At 29.8% G+C, this 20,203-nt stretch overlaps 2 protein-coding genes across 2 annotated transcripts; both read right to left on the bottom strand.

Annotated features, from left to right (window-relative positions):
• Positions 1-1,021: 1,021 nt before the first annotated feature.
• On the bottom strand, positions 1,022-19,580 carry lqfR (clathrin interactor lqfR). The gene is made up of 7 exons (XM_065515570.1): positions 19,147-19,580; positions 8,586-8,787; positions 8,376-8,525; positions 8,108-8,315; positions 7,937-8,030; positions 6,998-7,866; positions 1,022-1,927 (listed from the first exon to the last, which is right to left on the bottom strand). Exons 1-7 carry the CDS (start codon positions 19,197-19,199, stop codon positions 1,332-1,334), a joined length of 2,172 nt encoding a protein of 723 aa, XP_065371642.1. The 5' UTR covers positions 19,200-19,580; the 3' UTR covers positions 1,022-1,331.
• LOC135963634 (telomere length regulation protein TEL2 homolog) lies at positions 3,624-6,581 on the bottom strand. The gene has a single exon (XM_065515569.1). It carries the CDS (start codon positions 6,350-6,352, stop codon positions 3,734-3,736), a length of 2,619 nt encoding a protein of 872 aa, XP_065371641.1. The 5' UTR covers positions 6,353-6,581; the 3' UTR covers positions 3,624-3,733.
• Positions 19,581-20,203: the final 623 nt, after the last annotated feature.

Here is a 20,203-nt window from a genome sequence, read left to right as displayed (position 1 = left end):
TTTATTTAAATTTTTATGTTTATTGATAACAGTCCAAAATTTAATAGATTTTTGTGTAAATTTAAAAATATTAAAGCTTAAATGGCAACAATATTTTTTTTGAACAATGTTTTCTTGTGATTTTGGATTTTAAAATCACACCGAAAAATTCTTAAATGTGTGATTTACAGAACAGGCACAAATTACACGTGTGATTTAAAAACGATTAGTGATTTGAAATTACGTGGAACAGGACTGAAACAGGAAATAAAACAGTATTGCGTTCATTGGCAATTTTTGTGAAACAAATCTTTTTCCGAAATCTTTTCAATGAAATTATCTTTTATGTTCAACAGGAATTACTTTTGATCGAATACCATTGACTGTTTGATCAGTAGTAATTACAGCTTTATTACTTTTATTATCGTTACCAGTATTAGCAGGTCCTATTACTATATTATTAACAGATCGAAATCTTAATAATTCATTCTTTGAACCAGCAGGAGGAGGAAATCGCCTGAATGAATTCAGAAATATATTTGGTAAATATAAGTCTGATAAGACTTATTCAATAAATTACCTATAGAAACAATAAATATTTCTCATCTTCTTTTTAAACTAGAACTAGTTCTTCCGTCAGTGTTAGCCCCGCAACGCTTTTTTAGACCAGTTCTGAAGGACACATTGATCCCAACGCCAAACAAGAACGAACAATGGCTATTTGCATACGTTCTAGAAATAGGTTAATCTATTTAGGTGGTTTCCAAAAGCAAAATTTTGGAAAGTAAATCTGATATTTAACTGGATCTTTTGCAACTGTTTCTTAAATAACTTGAAGGAGAGCAGTGTAAATGAAGGTGACTTTTTATATAGCATGAGTCCAAATTTAGAGGATTTTGATCGGAAGCTACATATTTTAGATTTATTGGTTTCTTACAGAATATCAATCATCATTTCATAATTTTACACAGCAATTACTATTAACCAAAAATAGTTAATTCCTTGCCTTAATTGGAAGTATGTATAATTAAAATAAATCGAATTCTTGTTTAAAAAATCATTTTCTTTTGTATATTAATACTAATATAATTCATAATAATTCATTCACAATATGTATGTATATATTTTGTTTGTTTGTTATTGTAAATTATATATTTGCTAAATAAAGTGTTGGTTGGGAACATCATAAAGATTGCAAAAAATAAGAGGAATTTTAAAGTAAGATTATATTATAAAAAATACATGGAAAAACAATAATAATTATAATAATTTTTGCATTTTTAATTTAAATTAATACAAAAAAATAAAAAATTATTAATTAAAAAAAAGAAACAAATTTAAGCCATTAGATATCATTGAAATAAATCAAAGGATTGCAAATTATTGTTATTATTATTGTTAGTATTGCTAACAAATCCCTTTTGTGGTTGCATCATGTTACTCATTTGATTAAAATTAGCAAATTGTGATTGTTGCTGTTGTGGTTGTGATGGAATGTTTGGTGATGTCGTATTGAAAAATGTGGGTGCGCCACCAACTAAAGCAGCACTACCCAAACCGGGAGAAATGCGCGGAGTAGTCGTTTGGGCACCAAATGCAGCAAAATTGCCCATCGTAGGCGTTTGTATAGACAGTGGCACTTGTTGGGGATTTGTGATTTGTTGTGTTGCATTAGGAGTTTGCACTTTTAGCGCATTCATAGAGGGTGCCGGTGCATTCGTTTTATTCGCCTTGCCCGATAGCAAATTATCTAGATCAAGCTTCAAATTGCCTGCTTTCAAGTTATCAGCCCAGGTAGCACCGACTTGTGTTGACGCACTATTGTTGTTATAAGTTGATGTGTTTCCATCGGCGGTGGTCAATGATGATTGTTGTGAACTATTATTATTAGCACTTACGGGTTGTAATAGATTATTGCCGGATGTGGCAATTGGTGGAAGTATATTGTCTAAAAATAATAGAAAGAAAATCATACACATAATTTAAATCAAAAATATTCGAGAAAAGACTCCAGAAGAAAGAAAGAAATGTTAAAAAAAAAATAAAAATTGGACATTTGCATAACAGTAGTAGTATGTAGGCAGAATGATGTGAATTTGCAAATACAGTTTGAGAAGCTCTACTAAAATATATAATAATATAGCAAAATATTGGACAAAAGCTTACAACAGCAGTGTTTGTTTGTTTTTGTTTTATAGGTGCTGAAGCATTACAAAAAAGGAAGTTTTTGTTCAGTTTTTTTTTTTCTTAAGAAAGGAAAGACTCTTCTAAAACTAATTACATTGTGATATTTTAGAGTGTGCTTGATGGAGTTTTTCCTTTGTTTTAAATCAAAATTACGTGCGTTTTTTGTTCGAAGCTTTTATTATGTTCAAGTTTACCTAATGGGTCCGCGGTGGTACTATTCCCGGTATGTTGAGAAATGCTTTTTTGTTTGTATTTGGTATAAGCAAAAATAAATTAATTAATAAATCAATCAATCAAAAATAAATAAATGTTGTATATATTTTTCATAAAACAATTAAAGTGCAAATAAATAAATAAATTTAAAAATTTTAATTTACATAGGTGTATACCATCGAGGAAGACATAATGACAAAACAGAGCATTCCAGAATCTTATAAATATTCGAAAACGATTATCGCAAACGATTGGAAAAATATTCATTCTCGAAGTTTCGAGAACGATATCAGTAACGAATCTTTAGCAATAATAATGATAGGTTTTTCTTTACTATTACAAAGATTCGTTAACAAAACATACATACATGATAGTGTTCAAGTTTTTCTATATATGACTTCCTTAATGTTATAATGCATAAATATATTTATATTATAATTATAATTAAATAAAATACAGCCAGAAATGTTCTCTCGGTAACAGTCCTTAACAATATGAACTATTTAAAATCAGTATGATTCACATTATGGAGCATGTGAAAAAGCTTTGTAAAAACTTAAACAAATTTATTATGTTATCCCTGTTACAGAATTTCATACCGATCTTTTGAAAAAGAAATTTAACAATAATTAAAACAAGTTTGACGCTATTATATATTTAATAACATGGTTATACTGACTGAGATAAAAATTTTGCATTTTTTTCAAAACAAACCAAAAATTTAATTTAGTATGTTTGCATACCACAAAATGGATCTTCATCCATTTTTGCAAATTGAGAACAGAGCAATTGTAGTATATATCGCTATAATCGTATATTTATCAATGTCATCTTTTGGTATCGGCATGGACTGATCGACCATGTGAAACGGTTTGGATAAATCTAATGATTGTGCCAGTTAGCGATCTGAGAACAAATTAAGTTCTGTTATTGAGCTATCGACTTTCCTGAAGAAGAAATTTCAAAACTTTTGCTACTGGTTCCTCTTGGCAAATCAAGAGGCCTAGAAGTTGTGTATGATATTTCAAAGCTACAATACCAAGTGGTTTCAGCATTAACATAGAGACGCCGTCTGGTTTTCAGATTATTTTGTTAAGAATTTGATTATTTTATCCTGTATTATTATTCTATAGGAAAGTGAATATATAAAATTAAATACCGAATAAGTTCTTCATTTCAAAAGTTACGACAAACATATTTCTTTCAACAAAACACCTAAAATTAAAAATTCACTTATAAAATAATTTTTTTAAATACACAAATTGAAAATTTATTTCAAATATTTTGGATAAAAATATTTTTAATATAAAAATGTTTACAATTTATAAAGTTTTCGTAACAATTTAAAAGCACTTTACTCTTCCATATTTGCGGGATTCATTATTTTATAACAGGTGTTTAAAATTTGTGAAGCCAGATCACGACATTCCTCTGATGATTCGCCTCCGACTAAAGGTGATTTAATGAAATCTTCCAGCCAATATCTCAACTCCAATAGACGGTCATTGAATTGTTCAATCAAAACATACTCTGGCGTAGTTACTAAGGTTATGCCCAAAAGTTCTAGGCATGACAAACGTACACGTGATTCTGAACTAAAGCGCACAAACGCACACAAATCAAATATTTCTCTGGCCATGGTTGGAAGTATGGGACAATTTTGTGCTCCCATAACGATAATGGAAAGTGTGTGCAGGAAATTCACCAGCAGCATTGTATCAATATCATGAGCTATGCGATCATATTTAACATACAACATTTGTTTGGTGCGCTCACCTCGGACGAGAGAAAAGAAAAACGTACCCACTACTGGGTGAAAGCGATTTGGTTTGGAACTGTGGGATGTTTTACTTTTGGTAAAATATCTTTTAGTTTTATCACGCAATCTTAAGCGTATAGTTTGTTGGGCTATAGCTAAACGTTTTTGTTGTTCATTGTCAAACTGGAATTTACGCAAGTGTGTATGACTGCTAACGGCAGCAATAGAATCTTCTGTGGAAGGCTCCATTTCTACTGCTCCTGTTAATTCCTTTACGACTGCCGCTAAAATCTGTAACATTAAAATGCGCACATTGGCATTGTAGCAAGAATTGTCTGTGTGAAATTGCCGGCATATATATTCGGCACATTCTGCGGGATAAGTAGCACAGATAGCAACACAACATTTAAATTTGGTTTCATCAAAGTTTTCAAAATAAAACTGCATATCCAGCGATAGAAACAATTGCATTAAATCTACCGCCAAACGTGAATCCGATTTGGGCAATTGTGAGCGTATTAGGTTTTCAGCTGTTGATAATGCTCCCTCAAAATATTCATAATTTTCACATTTTGTTGAGAGTGTAGTCAACAAGTCTAGTAGAAATTTGGGACTTTTATCCAAAATTTGTTCTGTATCATTTGACATATCGTAGGGCTTTAAATCATCATCGTCATCTGAATCTAAATCCATTTTGGGAGATTTTGAGGGAGGAGGTGTTATTTCAAAATTATCCAAGTCCTTGATAAACTTTTTCGGAAGTAAGCTCTTATTAGAGTTTGTAATTACATCTTCACTGGGTTTTTGGCTCATAAAAGTTTCCAATAATGATTCTAAGTCTTTGAGATCTCTATTTTTAGACATATCCTTTGTCAATTCTATGGTTTTAGCCAACTTATCAATTTGTGTTAGTGTGATTCCTTTGAGAGTTTCTAAAATGCCGCTATAATCAAATTTCAATTGTTCCATTTCTTGGGCATTTGGTCCCGCAATAAAATTAAATATCAGTTCTACAGTTTTCATGCCAATATGACGTTGCAGAGAATCTGAACATTCCAAATGATGGCGCAGACCCTGGTGTAATAAACGTTTAAAATCATCATTCTCTGTGGTATTATTTTTATCATCCAAATAATAATATTTTGCCGTTATTATTAAAAGTTTTGATAGATTTAAGTGCTCGTTTTGGGATAATTTCTGCAAACATATACGTTTGGACCAAATATTTAGCAGATTCTCAAAAAGTTGTTTTAACAAGGTAGCATCTACTAAGGATATGTAGCGTACTAAAGCAATTAAAGCTGGTTCTTGACCAGGTATTCTTAGCATAGATAATTTGTGCAGGAAGCAAAATTGCCAAAGTTCATTGTTTTTAACACAATTCCCCAAGAGTTTATGAACATCTAGAGAGCCTTTAACCATACATAGGGCCAGACGGTAAATAGAGGTATTATTATCATCCATTAAATAAAATATTTCTTGTACACGATTTCGGGGAGTGGAGTAGTGACATAATTCTTGTAAAATTTCTAAAAATTTAAAAAGATCTGAATCTTGTTCTGTATTGCTGCAAAAGTCTACAACTAAACGGCTTAATATATCTGAGAGAAATTTCAAATCGAAATATTTTTGTTCCTGGTCATCACAGTGTATCAAAAACCACAGGGTTTTGAGTATATGTTGCATTACAGTTTTGGCATAATAGTTGGTCTTAAAGAAATCAGTAACTTTACCCAATACAGCATTAGCTAAGCGGTTTGGTAAAGATATTAGAAACTGCATAAATTCCTTGACTTTTATGTTAAACTGTTCTAATTCTGGTTCGGGTAAAGTGTTTAGAGTTGCTTTAAATTGTTGCAATAAACGCGACTTTTCCTTGCATATTTGCAAAAATGTTATCGATAAAAAATTGTCATCCTCCAAGAGAAATTCGAAGATTGTCATTATGCTTTGGGGTGATTGGGGTAATTTGTTCATTAAACACGACCAGGTTTCCATAATAAAATCGAAATTGTAATCGATTTTGAATATATTGAAAATAAACATTTCCTGCATGTCCAACACTTGCCCTGGCCATTCAGTGGTTAATAATTGGAGCACAGCTTGCAATAGATCTGCATATTCATGAGTAGCTATTGAATGCCAAGGCACTTTGTCCTTATCCAAATTACAGATTTTTTCGGCTGTAATAAAACCTGGTAGGCAATCCTTCATCCACAGTTGTTGTAAAATTTCCTTAACTTTTAGGACTTCCTGACCGGATTGTATAGTGCTTATTGTGCGCAATTGTTGTATGACATTTTGTAATTCAAGCCTTATGTTTTCGGGGAATATGTCATCACCGTTGCCATCATCATCGGCTGAAAGTGAAAAATTGAAGGATTCCAATTGGCATTTGTTTCCATTAAATTATTGTTTTTTTTTTTTGCTTTAATTATTATAAAACATTTGTTTTGTTTTACAAAGTCTACGTAAATACTTGTATTATCTGTATATTGTTTTATTTTTTTTTTTATTGTTTTACTTTCAAAGCACTACTTATCATATTGGAAACGTTTCTTATGTTTAATTTACATGCACTCTATTGTATTATTTTTCTTTCACATCTAAACACAATATATTAATTTAGATGTTTTGTGTAAAATTTTGTTAATTAATGAACTCAAAAGTCTTCTAATACAACCTAGACAATTTTATTTTAGTTGTAAATGTTTTTGTATTTTTCTTAAACAATATATATTACATTTTTCTTTAGAAAAACAAAAGCATCGCATTCTTGTTAATGTTAATAAATAACTCAAAATTTGGCTTAAACTATAAAAAATAAACGATTGGTCAAGCAAAAATTATAGAACTTACCCATTGGCATACTTTGATGTATCGATAGATCCCCTAGACCAGCCAGGAGATCTGTAGCTGTGGTAGCACCCAAGTTTGTTGTTGCATTTGTGGAATTAACAGCAGCTGGAGATGAATTAAATAAATCAAATGCATCATTGGCCGGTGTGGCTGTTGTCAACAGATTACCATCCAAGCCACCCATACTAGATGTTAAGGCTGTACTATTGCTAGTACTGGAACTACCTTGGAATGCAGAGAAATCAGCAAAATCATCGTTTACTGGGGAAGTAATTGCTGTTAGGCTAGCCGAAGGAGGTTCAGCTGACACACCACCGAATGCCGAGGCAAAATCCCCGAATTCATTTTGCTGCTGCTCAACTGCTCTTGGATTGAAGTCATCCAAATCATCATTAATGATAGCAGCACTATTAAGGGTCTTTTCATTCTTAGGCGAACAGGTTTTAAACAGATCATCGAGTGCATTATTGTTATTTGTGTTAGTGGTGGTAGTATTTGTATTATTGCTTTCGTGTGACGATGATATGCCCATGGAATTATTGTTATTAATGGGGGAATAACCTATTAAATCAGTATTGCCCTCACCGGGTGAATCGCGATGGGTGGGGGAGTGTATTCCGGCCGCATTCGATGCTGTAGCTGCCGATTTTTTGCCAAAATTGGCAGCAGCACCCATATCGATTTTTTTACTACCCACCGGCGGTTTGTGTTGGGTTGGCTGCTTTGTAACTGTAACCCCCGTTGACATACTGGCTGATGTTGTTGAAGATGCTGATTTAGGACGTATGTTCATGTTTAAATTGCCCGCTGGTTTGACCTCCGTGGCAATATCAGCAGGACTGGCACGATCATTGTAACGATAGTTTCTTCTGAAATTTTGATAAAATGTATTAAATTTACCAATGTTATTCCTTTGTATGAATACAATGTTTATTATACCTAGGACTCGGTGAATCACTATCGGAAAATTCTTTTTCTCCCTCATATTGAGCATCGTCGTCTTCATAGCGATCTGCGGAACGTGAATCGGAATCTGTAAAAGAATTGAAGTTAGTAGAAAAAAAAACAAAATTCTTTGTAATATTTCTATATTCGATTCATTTAACTTACACCAATTATCACCATGATCACTACGTGAAGTTCTCCAGCCGCCATCATTGTAACCACCACCACCGCCGCCACTATAGCCGCCACCGCCGCTGCGCATGCCCATGGCATCACTGCTCATGCCAATGTATTTATCTTTATTTTTTTTTGCTTTTTTACGTTCCTCGCGTAAACGGTCGTCATCTTGTATAAAGTCTATAAGTTCTCTAACCTTTAATAAAAAGTTGTTTTTAAACATATATACATACATAGATAGTCATAAACCAAATACCTTATGTCTAACATTAATGCCCTGATCTTTGCCACCTTCATCTGTAAAGGTGTAATTTTCCAATGAACGCAAATCGTAAATATGCTCCCTTGATGAAGTGACCACTCGTTCAGAACCATTACGTACCAGATAATTTAGCAATAGTAAACTCTAAATTAAAAAGTTGTTACATATTTGGTGAAAAGTATTAATTAAGAAATATGTAATTACCTTGTACGTTCTACGCCAATTGGTTTTGTTGTCTGTCAACATACGTTTCCATAACATTGACATTACTTCGGGAAATGTTTCATAGGAAAACGTTGCATGTGCCAATTCTTGCATTAAAGGCCCCGTTGGACCCCAAGGATCATCGTTGGTTGCCTCTCTTACTTTGCCCTCGATTTCTGTATAATTCATGACCACATTTGTGCTGCAAGAAAGAAATTTATATAATTGTTTTTTAATAGGCTTTGAGATTAGATATTGCAATGACTGTTAATTCAGTCCTTTATAAATAACTTGTTGCTGAATTTAAGTAATAGATTTAGTGACGAGTCAACTATTATTAGTACAAAAGTAAAAATTAAATTAAATTCAAGGTTTTGTTTAGTATTTACTGTGAATAAGTGATTTTCTAACTCTTTAGAACCATCAGACCTGGAAATTCTTGACTGTTCGCATACTCTGAATCTCTAATACGACAATATCATAAAATTTGCAATATTACTGAAATTGAAGCTTTTGACAGAATTTGCTTACTTTGTACAGCTGACATTCAACAAAAAAGAATACGAAATTTAAGATTTTTTATATGAGCCCAGTTGCAAGTTTACATGGACCAGAAATTTCCTGCTGTATAATTTTACAGCAAATATAGCTGATTGAATAATTAGAATTTTGTTGAATACAGAAAATTCGTTTTAAATTTCATATAGCGATATCTGATTTGATTAATAATGTTCGGAAATGGAATAATTTCACTTTAAATATTTTTTATTGATTTTTTAAATTAATAAATTTAATTTAAGTGAGTAGGATATACTGCAAATGTATAATTTTGGTATGAACCATTATATTCTGTATTGAATTACGATTACATACATTGACATTTGGTATGGTTTTTAACAATATTTACATAGATTTTAATGTGTAGAATTGGATTCAGTAAAAAAAACTATAAACTTAAAAGGTGGAATTATTGCCTTTTGTCATGGACCTCTTCATATATTGAATTATTGACTAATCGCGCCGTATTGAACAGTTAAATGAAACGAAAGCTAGATATAAGCTTATATATAAATAGGCCACACGTTTTTTTGTGGTACATTTTTAAGTATGTATGTTATTGTCCACCAATATTAATGAAATAGATATGGTTTAAAATGTTTTTTTCTCTTTTTTTTCAAAATGTTTTCCTTAAAAGTGATAAAAAGCGATTTAATAGTGGTCGAATTTCGGTCACCGGGCGATCCTAGTGACATATTAAAAAATTAAAAAATATATTCACTAATCTTCACAATCAAACATTGTATATTAGGGTTGACCGATTTCTATCTAAGTCAATTTTGATTATTTATGAATCAATATTAATATTACTTTTGAGTCATTATGTATTATATGTACATATTGAGAAAAATTAATTTTGCTAAAACTTTTGTGTCAAAGTATAGCATTTAACCAAATTTGGTGTGGTGTTTATATACATTGTGCAACTGCTCTACAAGACTAATTGCTCCAATTAATAAAAAAAAAATATGTTTAATTACTATCATTAAAATATTTCACTTTTACCTTTCAGGATATATGGGAGGTATATGAGTCCTTGAGCAGTTTTTTTTTTAAAAACTTCGCGATGTTAATCATTCAATATTTTAATTTAGAACAGTGTACTTATTTTTGTAGACCTGCAATAACGTCTTCATTTTTTGTTCAATCGTTATATGAGAACAAATCGCATGGTGCCGATGCGATTTTATAAAAATAGCATTTTTTTGCAATAGTTCTAACAAACATGATATAATTAGGACGCCATTATTTTTATTTACGCAAAAACCTTCAGAAAAATTATGATACCCGCAAATAAAATTTTTTAAATTAACTCTAATGTATATATAAGACAAATGTAAACATTATTAATATATTAAAAGAAATAAAATAAACTTAAACTTAAAAGGTATAAGTTATTTTTTTTTAGAAAATCATTAATTGATAATAAGTTATTTTGAATTTTGGTTATAGATAATTTGCTTATTTTAGATAGTAGATGATAGCATATGCAATATGATGTAGTGGATCATCTATATAATTAAAAATGAAATGGTCCATGTATGTAATGTCATCACGTGAGAACGGCTGGAGCGATTTGGCTGATTTTTTTTATTCGATTCGAAATTTTCAGGAGATGGTTTGTAAAGAAAAAAATTCAAAAATTCCGGGTAAAACTCGGAAATTCATTTTTTTTGTGAGTCCAGTCAACTGTAATAAAAAAGCTGCCTAAAGTATGCAGTTCAAATTTAGATATTTTATTTGCAAATAAATAAGAACAGCCTGGTGTGCGTGAGTTGGAGAAACTTGAAGAATTAAGAGTAGTAAATGCTACCGGGCGAAGCCGGGGCGATCAACTAGTAATATATAAATTTTGGGGTAGCAATTTCTGGATATATATACAGTGAATGTCACTTAAAATCGTACACCATCGTAGTAAAATTTTATTCATTAGTTTTAGAAAGTTGATGTTTTGGAAATATTTTAAAATGCTATTTTTATATTGTGTGTGCTATTACATATCAGAAAATATGGTATAATTTTAATTGCCCTTATCTACAAATAAAAAAATTGGGTAACACTGTCAGTGCCCAGAATATCAACTCTTCACTTAAAATCGTGCAGGCACTAAACAATAGCAAAGGATACCCTACAAAGTATTAGGATTATTTAATATTAACATTTTTTTTTAATTTTTAAAGTTTTAATTAAAATTTAATATAAGTGTACGAATTTAAGTGAAGTATGAATTTTGTGATAATTTTTAATTTAATTTAATTTTTTTAAGGAATTGAGGTTTTGTTATATTTTTTGTTGAAATACATATTTTTTGTTGAAATACATATTTTTTATTCCAATTAATAAAATGACTTTTAATTTTTTATATAATCATCTATTATTGCCTGTATAATTTCATAATATTAAAAAAAAATATGTTGTACGATTTTGAGTGACACTCACTGTATATACACTTATCAATCATGGTGATGGGTAAAAAAGTTAAATGAAAGAATTTTTTTTATAAGAATTAAAAAATAAGAGAAAAACGACAAAATAGAAAGTTTTTCTTTGTCCCATATTATTTTATTTAAAATAAGAACAATATCTAACTAAAATACACATCGATGATAACTGAATTTCTTACAAAACCTATTGACTTACTTTCATTTTATACCAAAAAAAAAATTTTTCGTTTTGAATATACGTGTTTATATCGCTAACTTATACTATTTACCAAATGACTTCCTACACGATTGTAAATATGAACTTAAGTACATACACATCTGCTCAAAATAATAGATACACCAAAATTTATTTTTTAAAAACGAAAAAAAATAATGGTATATTGTAAAATTATAAAAAAAAATTCAGTCGATTTTTATTTATAGTTAAAAGGAAAGTAAAAAACAAAAACAAAATATTTCATAATTAATAATAAATATTATAAAGTAAATTAAATTTCTTAAATTTCGAAAAATTTGGTGCTCATAATAATAGATACATTTTTAAAAATTCTTATTAAACAAAAGCTAATAAATTTTATCTTAAAAAAATTAGTTTATTATTAAAGTAAAGCTAGTATCCAGTATATCCACCTTTGTTTTGTAAAACTTTCTCCACTCTTCTGGGCATACTGGATATCAAGTTCTGACACTTCTCCAATGGAATCTCGTACCATATTTTTTGCGTTTTCTCCCATAAATCGTCTTTATTTTTGAAAACATCCTTCGAAAGCCTTATCTTTAATTCACTCCACAAGTTTTCTATTGGGTTTAAATCAGGGGATTGGCTGGGCCAGCTTAAAACAGGTACGTTATTCTCCAAGAACCAGTTTTTAACTAATCTTGAACTATGTTTTGGGTCGTTGTCCTGCTGGAATGTCCATATTAATGGCATATTTTCCGATGCATATGGAAGCATTACGTTTTCCAATATGTCTCTATACCCACTAGCATTCATGGTATCTTCTATTCGGAATATCGGACCAACACCATTCCATGAAAAGCAACCCCAAACCATTATGTTTCCCCCGCCATGTTTTACCGTCTTTTTTGTAAATTTAACGTGGAATTCTTTTCCTTTTGGTCGGCGTACATTTCTTTGGCAGTCGTTTCCAAACAAATTTATTTTTGTTTCGTCGCTCCATAAAATATTTCTCCATTTTTTTTCGCCTTCACACCCGGACCATTGTAAGTGCTCTTTAGCAAATTCTAATCTTGTCTTGATATTTTTTTGGCGCATTAGTGGCACTTTTCTGGCAATTCTTCCCGGCAATTTAGCTTGTAAAAGACGACGACGAACTGTTTGTGGACTGATTTCGTTACATAGCTCCGCAGAAATAGCTTTCGATGATATGAAAGGGTCTTTTTTAACCATAAGGACGATCCGCCTATCTGTTTCTGGACTGGTTTTCTTTGGTCTACCGCGAGTTTCTCTTTTTTGTTTTTTAGATAAAGCATTTTGGACAAAATGTAAAGATCTTCCTATTCTCTTTGCTATTTCCCGTAATGATTTTCCTTGATTTCTCATCGTTTGAACAATTTTTTTCTCATCTTCGGTACAATGATGATTTCGTCCCATTTTCTTCAAAAGAGTCCTATTTTTTATAAAATTGTTGCTAAAATTTAAATTATACTTACTGTTTCACGTAAATAGGAACAAAAAATTGCACAAAAAAAAAATTGTATATAAACAAATTACAAATTACTGATGAAAATAGATACATTTTTATGAGCAAATAATTTTTTGTAATTCAAATAAATTCGTTTTTAAAAATCAACATGAAAGCAAATAGTTGCCAGATTTTTGACTGACATGACATTGCCAGATAGAAATTTTAATAATATGATGTATTCTTAACGCTTGCGAGGAAATTTTCAATGTTACCGCCATTTAAATTTTTTTCAATTAGGTGTATCTATTATTTTGAGCAGATGTGTATGTATCTTTGTTTGTATACTATGTAAATATATAAATTTCACTGTGCAATACCATTAAATTGATGTTTCTCACACTTTAAACAAACAATAACAACAACAAAACCACAACAACTACAACAACATTAACAATAAGATATAATACAAATAATATACAATATACGAGGGTTACTTTTTGAATGAAACATTGGTTTTTGGATAAAAAATCATTTTATTTTTAAACATAGTCAGTCTCCTTTGGACTCTATACACTTTGTCCAAAATTTCTACGATTTTTTTACCCCTTCCTACAAATAAGATTTGTCGACGCCAATATGTATTTGTTTATGAGATGATTTCATCGTCAAAGTTATTTCTTTAGAAACAAGAACTAGTCACTCGGGGCAATTCGTAGCCTAATTCATGGATTTTTGCAATGAAAACAGCACCCATCTTGCGGAAAGTTTTTCAATACCCAAGTGATCATTCAACATTGAAACCACTGAACCATGCCTATGGGTTCCACAATCTCTGCCATTCAACGAAATTTAGTAAACCACTTTTTCACCCTTGAAATTGATGGTGCAGAGTTGCCATAGTATTTATCATGCTTAGCCTAGGATTGAGTGGTGGCTTTTTTCCGCAAAAAAGAATGCTTAATGAGCAGACGAAATTCACTTTGTACCATTTTCTCCTCAAGTCACGCGGTTGTCTGCTAGCAATGGCTGTCAAACACAAACTAAATGACGCAGCTTATACAAATTTTGACAGGAGTCAACCGACAGATGCCTGTTGACAGATAAGAGGCGGAAACTTCAGAAAGTCACGGACTTACTGATCTGCCCTCGTATAGTTATTATGTAGTTTATGTTTGTATGTATCTTTGTTGTTACTATTTAGTAGTTTATTAAGTTTGACGAGTATTTAACAAATTATACATTCCCAATAGTTGAGTTTGTAGCCAGCCAGCAATTGAAAAAGCTCATCCCAATTAATATCGTAATAAATAACGAAAGAAGAACGAAAGAAAAGGCAAATTAAATTCAACAAACTTGAAACGTAAACAAAACCAATAAAAAACAAGCGGTTTTAAAAAACAACCAACTCCCCCTACTTCCCGCTTTAATCATGCTAGCGTGACGGAAATAAAATACAGTTTATTTCCGTAACTGAATTTTAAAAACAATCATTTCGGACATTTTTCATTTTTAAAACATTAATTAGAGTGTGCTGGTGATTGTACGAGTACTTGTTTATAAATATTTAAGTACTTTTTTGACATTATTATAAATGCAAGAATTATAATTTACTTTATGATAAAAGTTTTGATCAGTTTTTAATAGTAAATCAAATCAAGCGCGCTTGTATTTGTTTAAAAATAACTTGTTAAATATAAATGAATAGAACAAGAAACAAATATTTATCAATTTTTTAACATTTTCTTTTCATCAACTGATAAAAGTTTTGTTATACAATATATATGTAGATAATTATATTTTTACAATACTTTCATTTCAAAGTTTTAGTTTCTTATTTACACTTTACTTTTTTATTGTTATTATTGCATTATTCTTATTGTTATTTTATTATTATTATATTATTATACAATTTTTTATTTTTTAAATTTCAAAGGCATTTAATGATTTATTTATCTTGTTTAAAAGACACGCCATGGTATTGTATAGTGTTTGACATATATACAATAATTTTTAGATTAATGCTAGTAATATTTGTTTTTTGATTTTCTATATACATAAATACATACAATATAACTTACATAAATTCAATTAAGCTTCAATCTTATCTAGCAAACAATACTAGAAATAAAGAGTTAATATTTTAGAAGTGCTTCATAAAGAGCAAATAAAGTACATATTCTACTTTGAAAGTTTTTTTTTTGATGGAAAAGTTAAACAAGTTATAACTTCTACCGAATACAATTTCAAACGAAAGTGGCTGAAGATTTCATTCGGTTCGGAATCAAGTTCGTTGGGAAGTTAGTTATTTTTAATAATTTATAATGATCCAACAATCCTTTCAAGTTAAAAGTTTGCAAGTGTGTGTTCAGAAGCAGGCAAAGAGAGAATTAAATGTGGTTTTTAGGATGGTATTTGTAAGAAAGAGAGCCGTGCAATAGTAATTTTGACATATTGATTGTTTTTAAAATCAGAAAGTTATTCTGGGTCGATCGGTATACTTTAAAGAAGTTGCTACGCATAATACCCTTCCTACTATGGTGTTGTATGGTATACAAATAATTCTCATTTGAGTCAATTATTTTAGAAAGTAATTAATTTTAGAATTGTAATTATCTCCATTCTGATTATTTCAATCTTTGTACAGATATGAATCAGCTGGTTTCAGTAATATGTAGGTTATTCAATTAATCGGGTTTCTGGTTTAATCGGTTAATCGAGCAAATAATTAATCGGGGTTTAGATGTATTCGGTTAATTTAAAATTATTCGATTAACCGAATAATTTCTATTTTATTTTTAAATTGAAAATACAACAACGAATTTTGTGTACAAATACATAAAAAACAAACAAAACATAACAATTCAACCAAAAAATAATAGCAAATATGGTATTTGCGATCCTTTATGTATACCGATGTGAGTTTTTTAGGTTTTTATTGAAATCTTCTGAAATAATCTTTAAAAAAAAACAATATAATTTAAATGTTTTCCTTGTAAACTATTTTTTTTATTTAGATTTAATAAAACTTGACTTGATATAGAAAAAACTCTCTCGCTTATGTATTGTTGGAGAAATCGAAATCATGATAAAGAATATCCAATATCTCTGTTCTTTTTTTAGTTATACCATTGGAGCCCTTTTTGGATTGTTTTAGATATTGAATACTTTTAATAGTTTCGTTAAATTCTGATAAAAAACTCTTTTCCAAAAAAATTTCGTCTATGTAATGTAAATACAAACAAATATGAACATGTAAATTAAATATGTCAGTTTCTATACTCTCTAAACATGTTAATCGGTTTATTTGTTATTCGAAAATCGGTAATTTTAAATTATTCGAACAGTTAACCATCCAAAAGTAATCGGTTAACCGATTAACGGTTAATCGATTATGTCAATAGAAATCAATCAAAAACTATTGAAATATTTATTTTTTTGTCTCGCTCTGCAAAAGCACATCCAATGAACTAGAGTTTCGTGTTCGGTTTTAATCGCGGTTTTTCAAGGCCTAAAACCGAAACCGACAATTATTCTTCGGTTTTTAATTTTAATCTATTTTCAGTAGAAAAATTAAAAATTTAGTAATGAAAAACAAACTTTTTCATCCAAATATTCATCCAAGTATTTTCTGACAATTTAAATTCTGTTTATTTATTTAATAAAAGTATGGTGTACTGTCTAACCTGGTGTGCTTCGCCACCCCAATTAGAAGAAAGAAATAGTACTATTAATATTAAGTCTCCCTTTGTGAATTAATAATAATTCAGGATAACATGTCTCTAGTTTCATGTTTACTGGTTCATTTTAATGTGGATTCCAGCTCATTTGAAACGTATTCTTAGAATTAAAAAAGTACCATAAAGACCCACATTTTGTATTCCCACTCAGCATCATGAATGCCTAATTTCATATTTCTGGGACTATTATTATTGAAAATGCAAAAGAAATGTACCACTAAAGTGACCTTTTGCGAATTCTAACTCATTCAGAATCATGTGGGTCTAATTTTTAGATTTATTATTATAAAATATTACAAAAAAGAAAATAATTTAATATAATAAAAAGTAGAATTAGAAGATAAGGTACCAAATTTCCACAACAGAACCCCCGTCAAGTTTGAAATCAAAAAAATTTCTAGATTATAGGTTCAATATTATAGAAAATTCAAAAAGTACCATTTTGAAGAACGAAAAAGTACTCCTTAGTTTGGTTTAGTTCTCAATTTTTGGTACCATAATACCATTGAGCCTATTCTTGATTATTTCTTTACTGGGAAGCATATTAGCCAACTTTAATGTACATAAGCTAACTAATTTAATATATTAAAAAGTACAATTAAAAGAAAATGTACCAATTTTTCTTTATCTTCTTGAATTTTAAATTTGTTAGCTTTTCCTATAGGTACTATCAAATGATTTTGTTTCTATAACACTTGATATTTAATAAATTATCAGAAAACCGATCGGTTTTAAATTTTTTAAAACCGAAACCGCGGTTTTGAAATTCTTCGGTTTTTTTTGGAAACCTACAATGAACAATCATTGTTGTAGAACGTCAAAATAACCATACGGGAATAATTTGTGATACTAATCATCGAATCTAATTTGATATTTTCTAAAAGCCTAAATTAAATGTCATATAAATGCAAAATTCAAATTGGATAAAATAAGTAAATAGAAATGGTTATTGGACCAACATCTTTGGTAATATCTGTTATGAAAATGAACCGCTTAATTTTGGTATTACAAGCTAAAATAAAATATTTTTTTAAATGCATGTAAATAGGTATAAACTGAGAAAGAGAGGGAGCAATAACACTTAGCCATTATTTCAAGGTTAAACACTGCTTTAACACTTTTGTGAAAGCAAGAACTAATTTTATTTTCAGCTATAAAATACTAATACATAATTTATGTAGCTAAAAATATAAATGTTTAAGATGATTTCATATTTTTGTAGCATTTTTAATTTATACTAATTTTTCAGAATAAATTTTTTTTTAGCTAACAAGTTTTTTTTTCATAGAAGTAAACATTTAGCGTAATTAAACAAAAGAAGACACATAATAAATGTTCGTAATTTGACGTTGATACATACTATTTATTGGCAATTGTTAAGAAATTTTCTATTAAATAGCCATTATGTATGAAAAATTATGGTAAAATTCCTTAAATGGCATAATGTAAGAAACAGGTGGTTAGAAAGCTACTCCATGTACCTACATGTGTGCAAACACTTGCTGCTGTGTCTGTCTATTGGACAGAACAAGTGATTGGATATTTGCACGCGTTAAACATTAGAGAAAAGTAAAAATCCAATAGAAATACATACAGACATACAAATCTAAAATAAACAAGGTGGGAAAATAAAAACCAGTAATTAACTATTTTCTCATCTCTGCTTGATGGGTTGTCTATTAGTTTTAGTTTTTTGTGTGTTGATGTTTGGATACTACAACTAGATGCAGTGCAAGGCTAAAGCAACAAATTGACAACAACAACTAGAGACAATCCGTGCAAGTGAACTAAACTTAAAATAACATGAAAAGATAAAAAGCAAAATAAAATAGAAGTATGTATACATATACATATGTATAAATAAAAAAAAGACCAAGACAAAATACTAAAAAATAGCTTTGTTTTTTTATTTCTTTTCAATTCCATACTTGTCTCGCGAGACTTGTATTATTTAGTTTGTGTGTAACTATAGTTTAAGTTCTTGTCGCTGTTGTCTGCAATTGTCGTTCATTACCTTGACCAAATTTATGACACATATTAGTTAATTTGATTTATTAGCCAAAACGTTCCGCAAATGAATGAGTAAGTAGTGGGAAACTCCCATCCCAAACTCCTCGAAAACAAAATGTTAAAAAAATAGGTTCTTATTGCTACGCTAGTTTTATTCACTTACACTTTGTCAGCCAGTTCACGCACTTTCCACATATTTATAAATTTGTCTACCATTTTTTCACCTATTTTGAAACTGTTTTTTACTGTGTTACGGAATTTATTTCTTTTTTTTCTATTTTATTTATCGTTCACTTCGTTTTATTTTTCACACACAATCGAATATATGACACAAGTTTAAACTGATAGGAAGAAGAAAAAATTGCAAGTTTTTTCTTTTTTGATGTTTTAATTTCGGTTCACTGCATACGTTTTATGGTTTTCTCGTTGTTAATTGCTTCAAATTTACTCGTATTTAATACTTTCTTCTATGTTTAGGTTGCAACAAAAAGTAATCTTAAAAAAATTAAATGAAATTTACAAAAAAATGCAAAACTATTTGTAGAATAAAAATGATTGACGAAAAATTGCTGTCGCCATCAAAAATTTTTTTACAAGTGAAGTTGGCAGGCACTTGGTTGCTATAAAAAGTAGTAATTGGTTTTAAACGGTTGTATATAAATGGTAAGATAAAGTTGTAGTATATCTTATTGCGTTCGTTGAAGGTAATAACGTTCTCTTATTTTGAAAAAATAACGTAAACCAATTGGTGGTATGACTTTTGGGGTATATGAGTAATCTAGTCTGATATTCCATATGTTATGTACGATTTAGAGCTAAATATATGAGCTCAGGATATTCAGTTAAGTTACGATTTCGAAATATTTAAGACAAAATTTTAATTAATTAAATGTTCAGTATATTAAAAATTATCGCTCCAGTTCTTATAAGATTTAGCCCATTTGCAACAATTGGAACAAATCAATATTCATATTTTATGTACAGCAGGGCTTCGGCCGGACGAAGGGACTTTGAACTATGTGGTGTATCGAACACCGGCTTCGCTAAAATCACTTTTTCTGTATATCAACATATTCTGAAGTACTGTCAAATAAATTCGAAATGGAATTTTTAGTTCACAATGTTAATAAACAGTACCATTCAATGATACCCATAATGATGAGATTATTGCCCACATATATGAGAAATTTAATTTATATTGACATTAAATTCCTATAAAT

The sequence above is a fragment of the Calliphora vicina genome, chromosome 1, assembly GCF_958450345.1.
Source record: "Calliphora vicina chromosome 1, idCalVici1.1, whole genome shotgun sequence".
NCBI lineage: Eukaryota > Metazoa > Arthropoda > Insecta > Diptera > Calliphoridae > Calliphora > Calliphora vicina.
This window is presented reverse-complemented; position numbering and strand designations above follow the sequence as displayed.

Excerpts from the sequence above, each read along its gene's own strand:
- LOC135963634 (XM_065515569.1), bottom strand. The coding sequence starts at position 6,352 with ATGAAGGATTGCCTACCAGGTTTTATTACAGCCGAAAAAATCTGTAAT.
- lqfR (XM_065515570.1), bottom strand. The coding sequence starts at position 19,199 with ATGGTAGACAAATTTATAAATATGTGGAAAGTGCGTGAACTGGCTGAC. Across the intron at positions 8,788-19,146 it reads CGTGAACTGGCTGACAAAGT|CACAAATGTGGTCATGAATT; the intron begins GTAAGTGAATAA and ends TCTTTCTTGCAG. Across the intron at positions 7,867-7,936 it reads AGTGATTCACCGAGTCCTAG|AAGAAACTATCGTTACAATG; the intron begins GTATAATAAACA and ends TCAAAATTTCAG.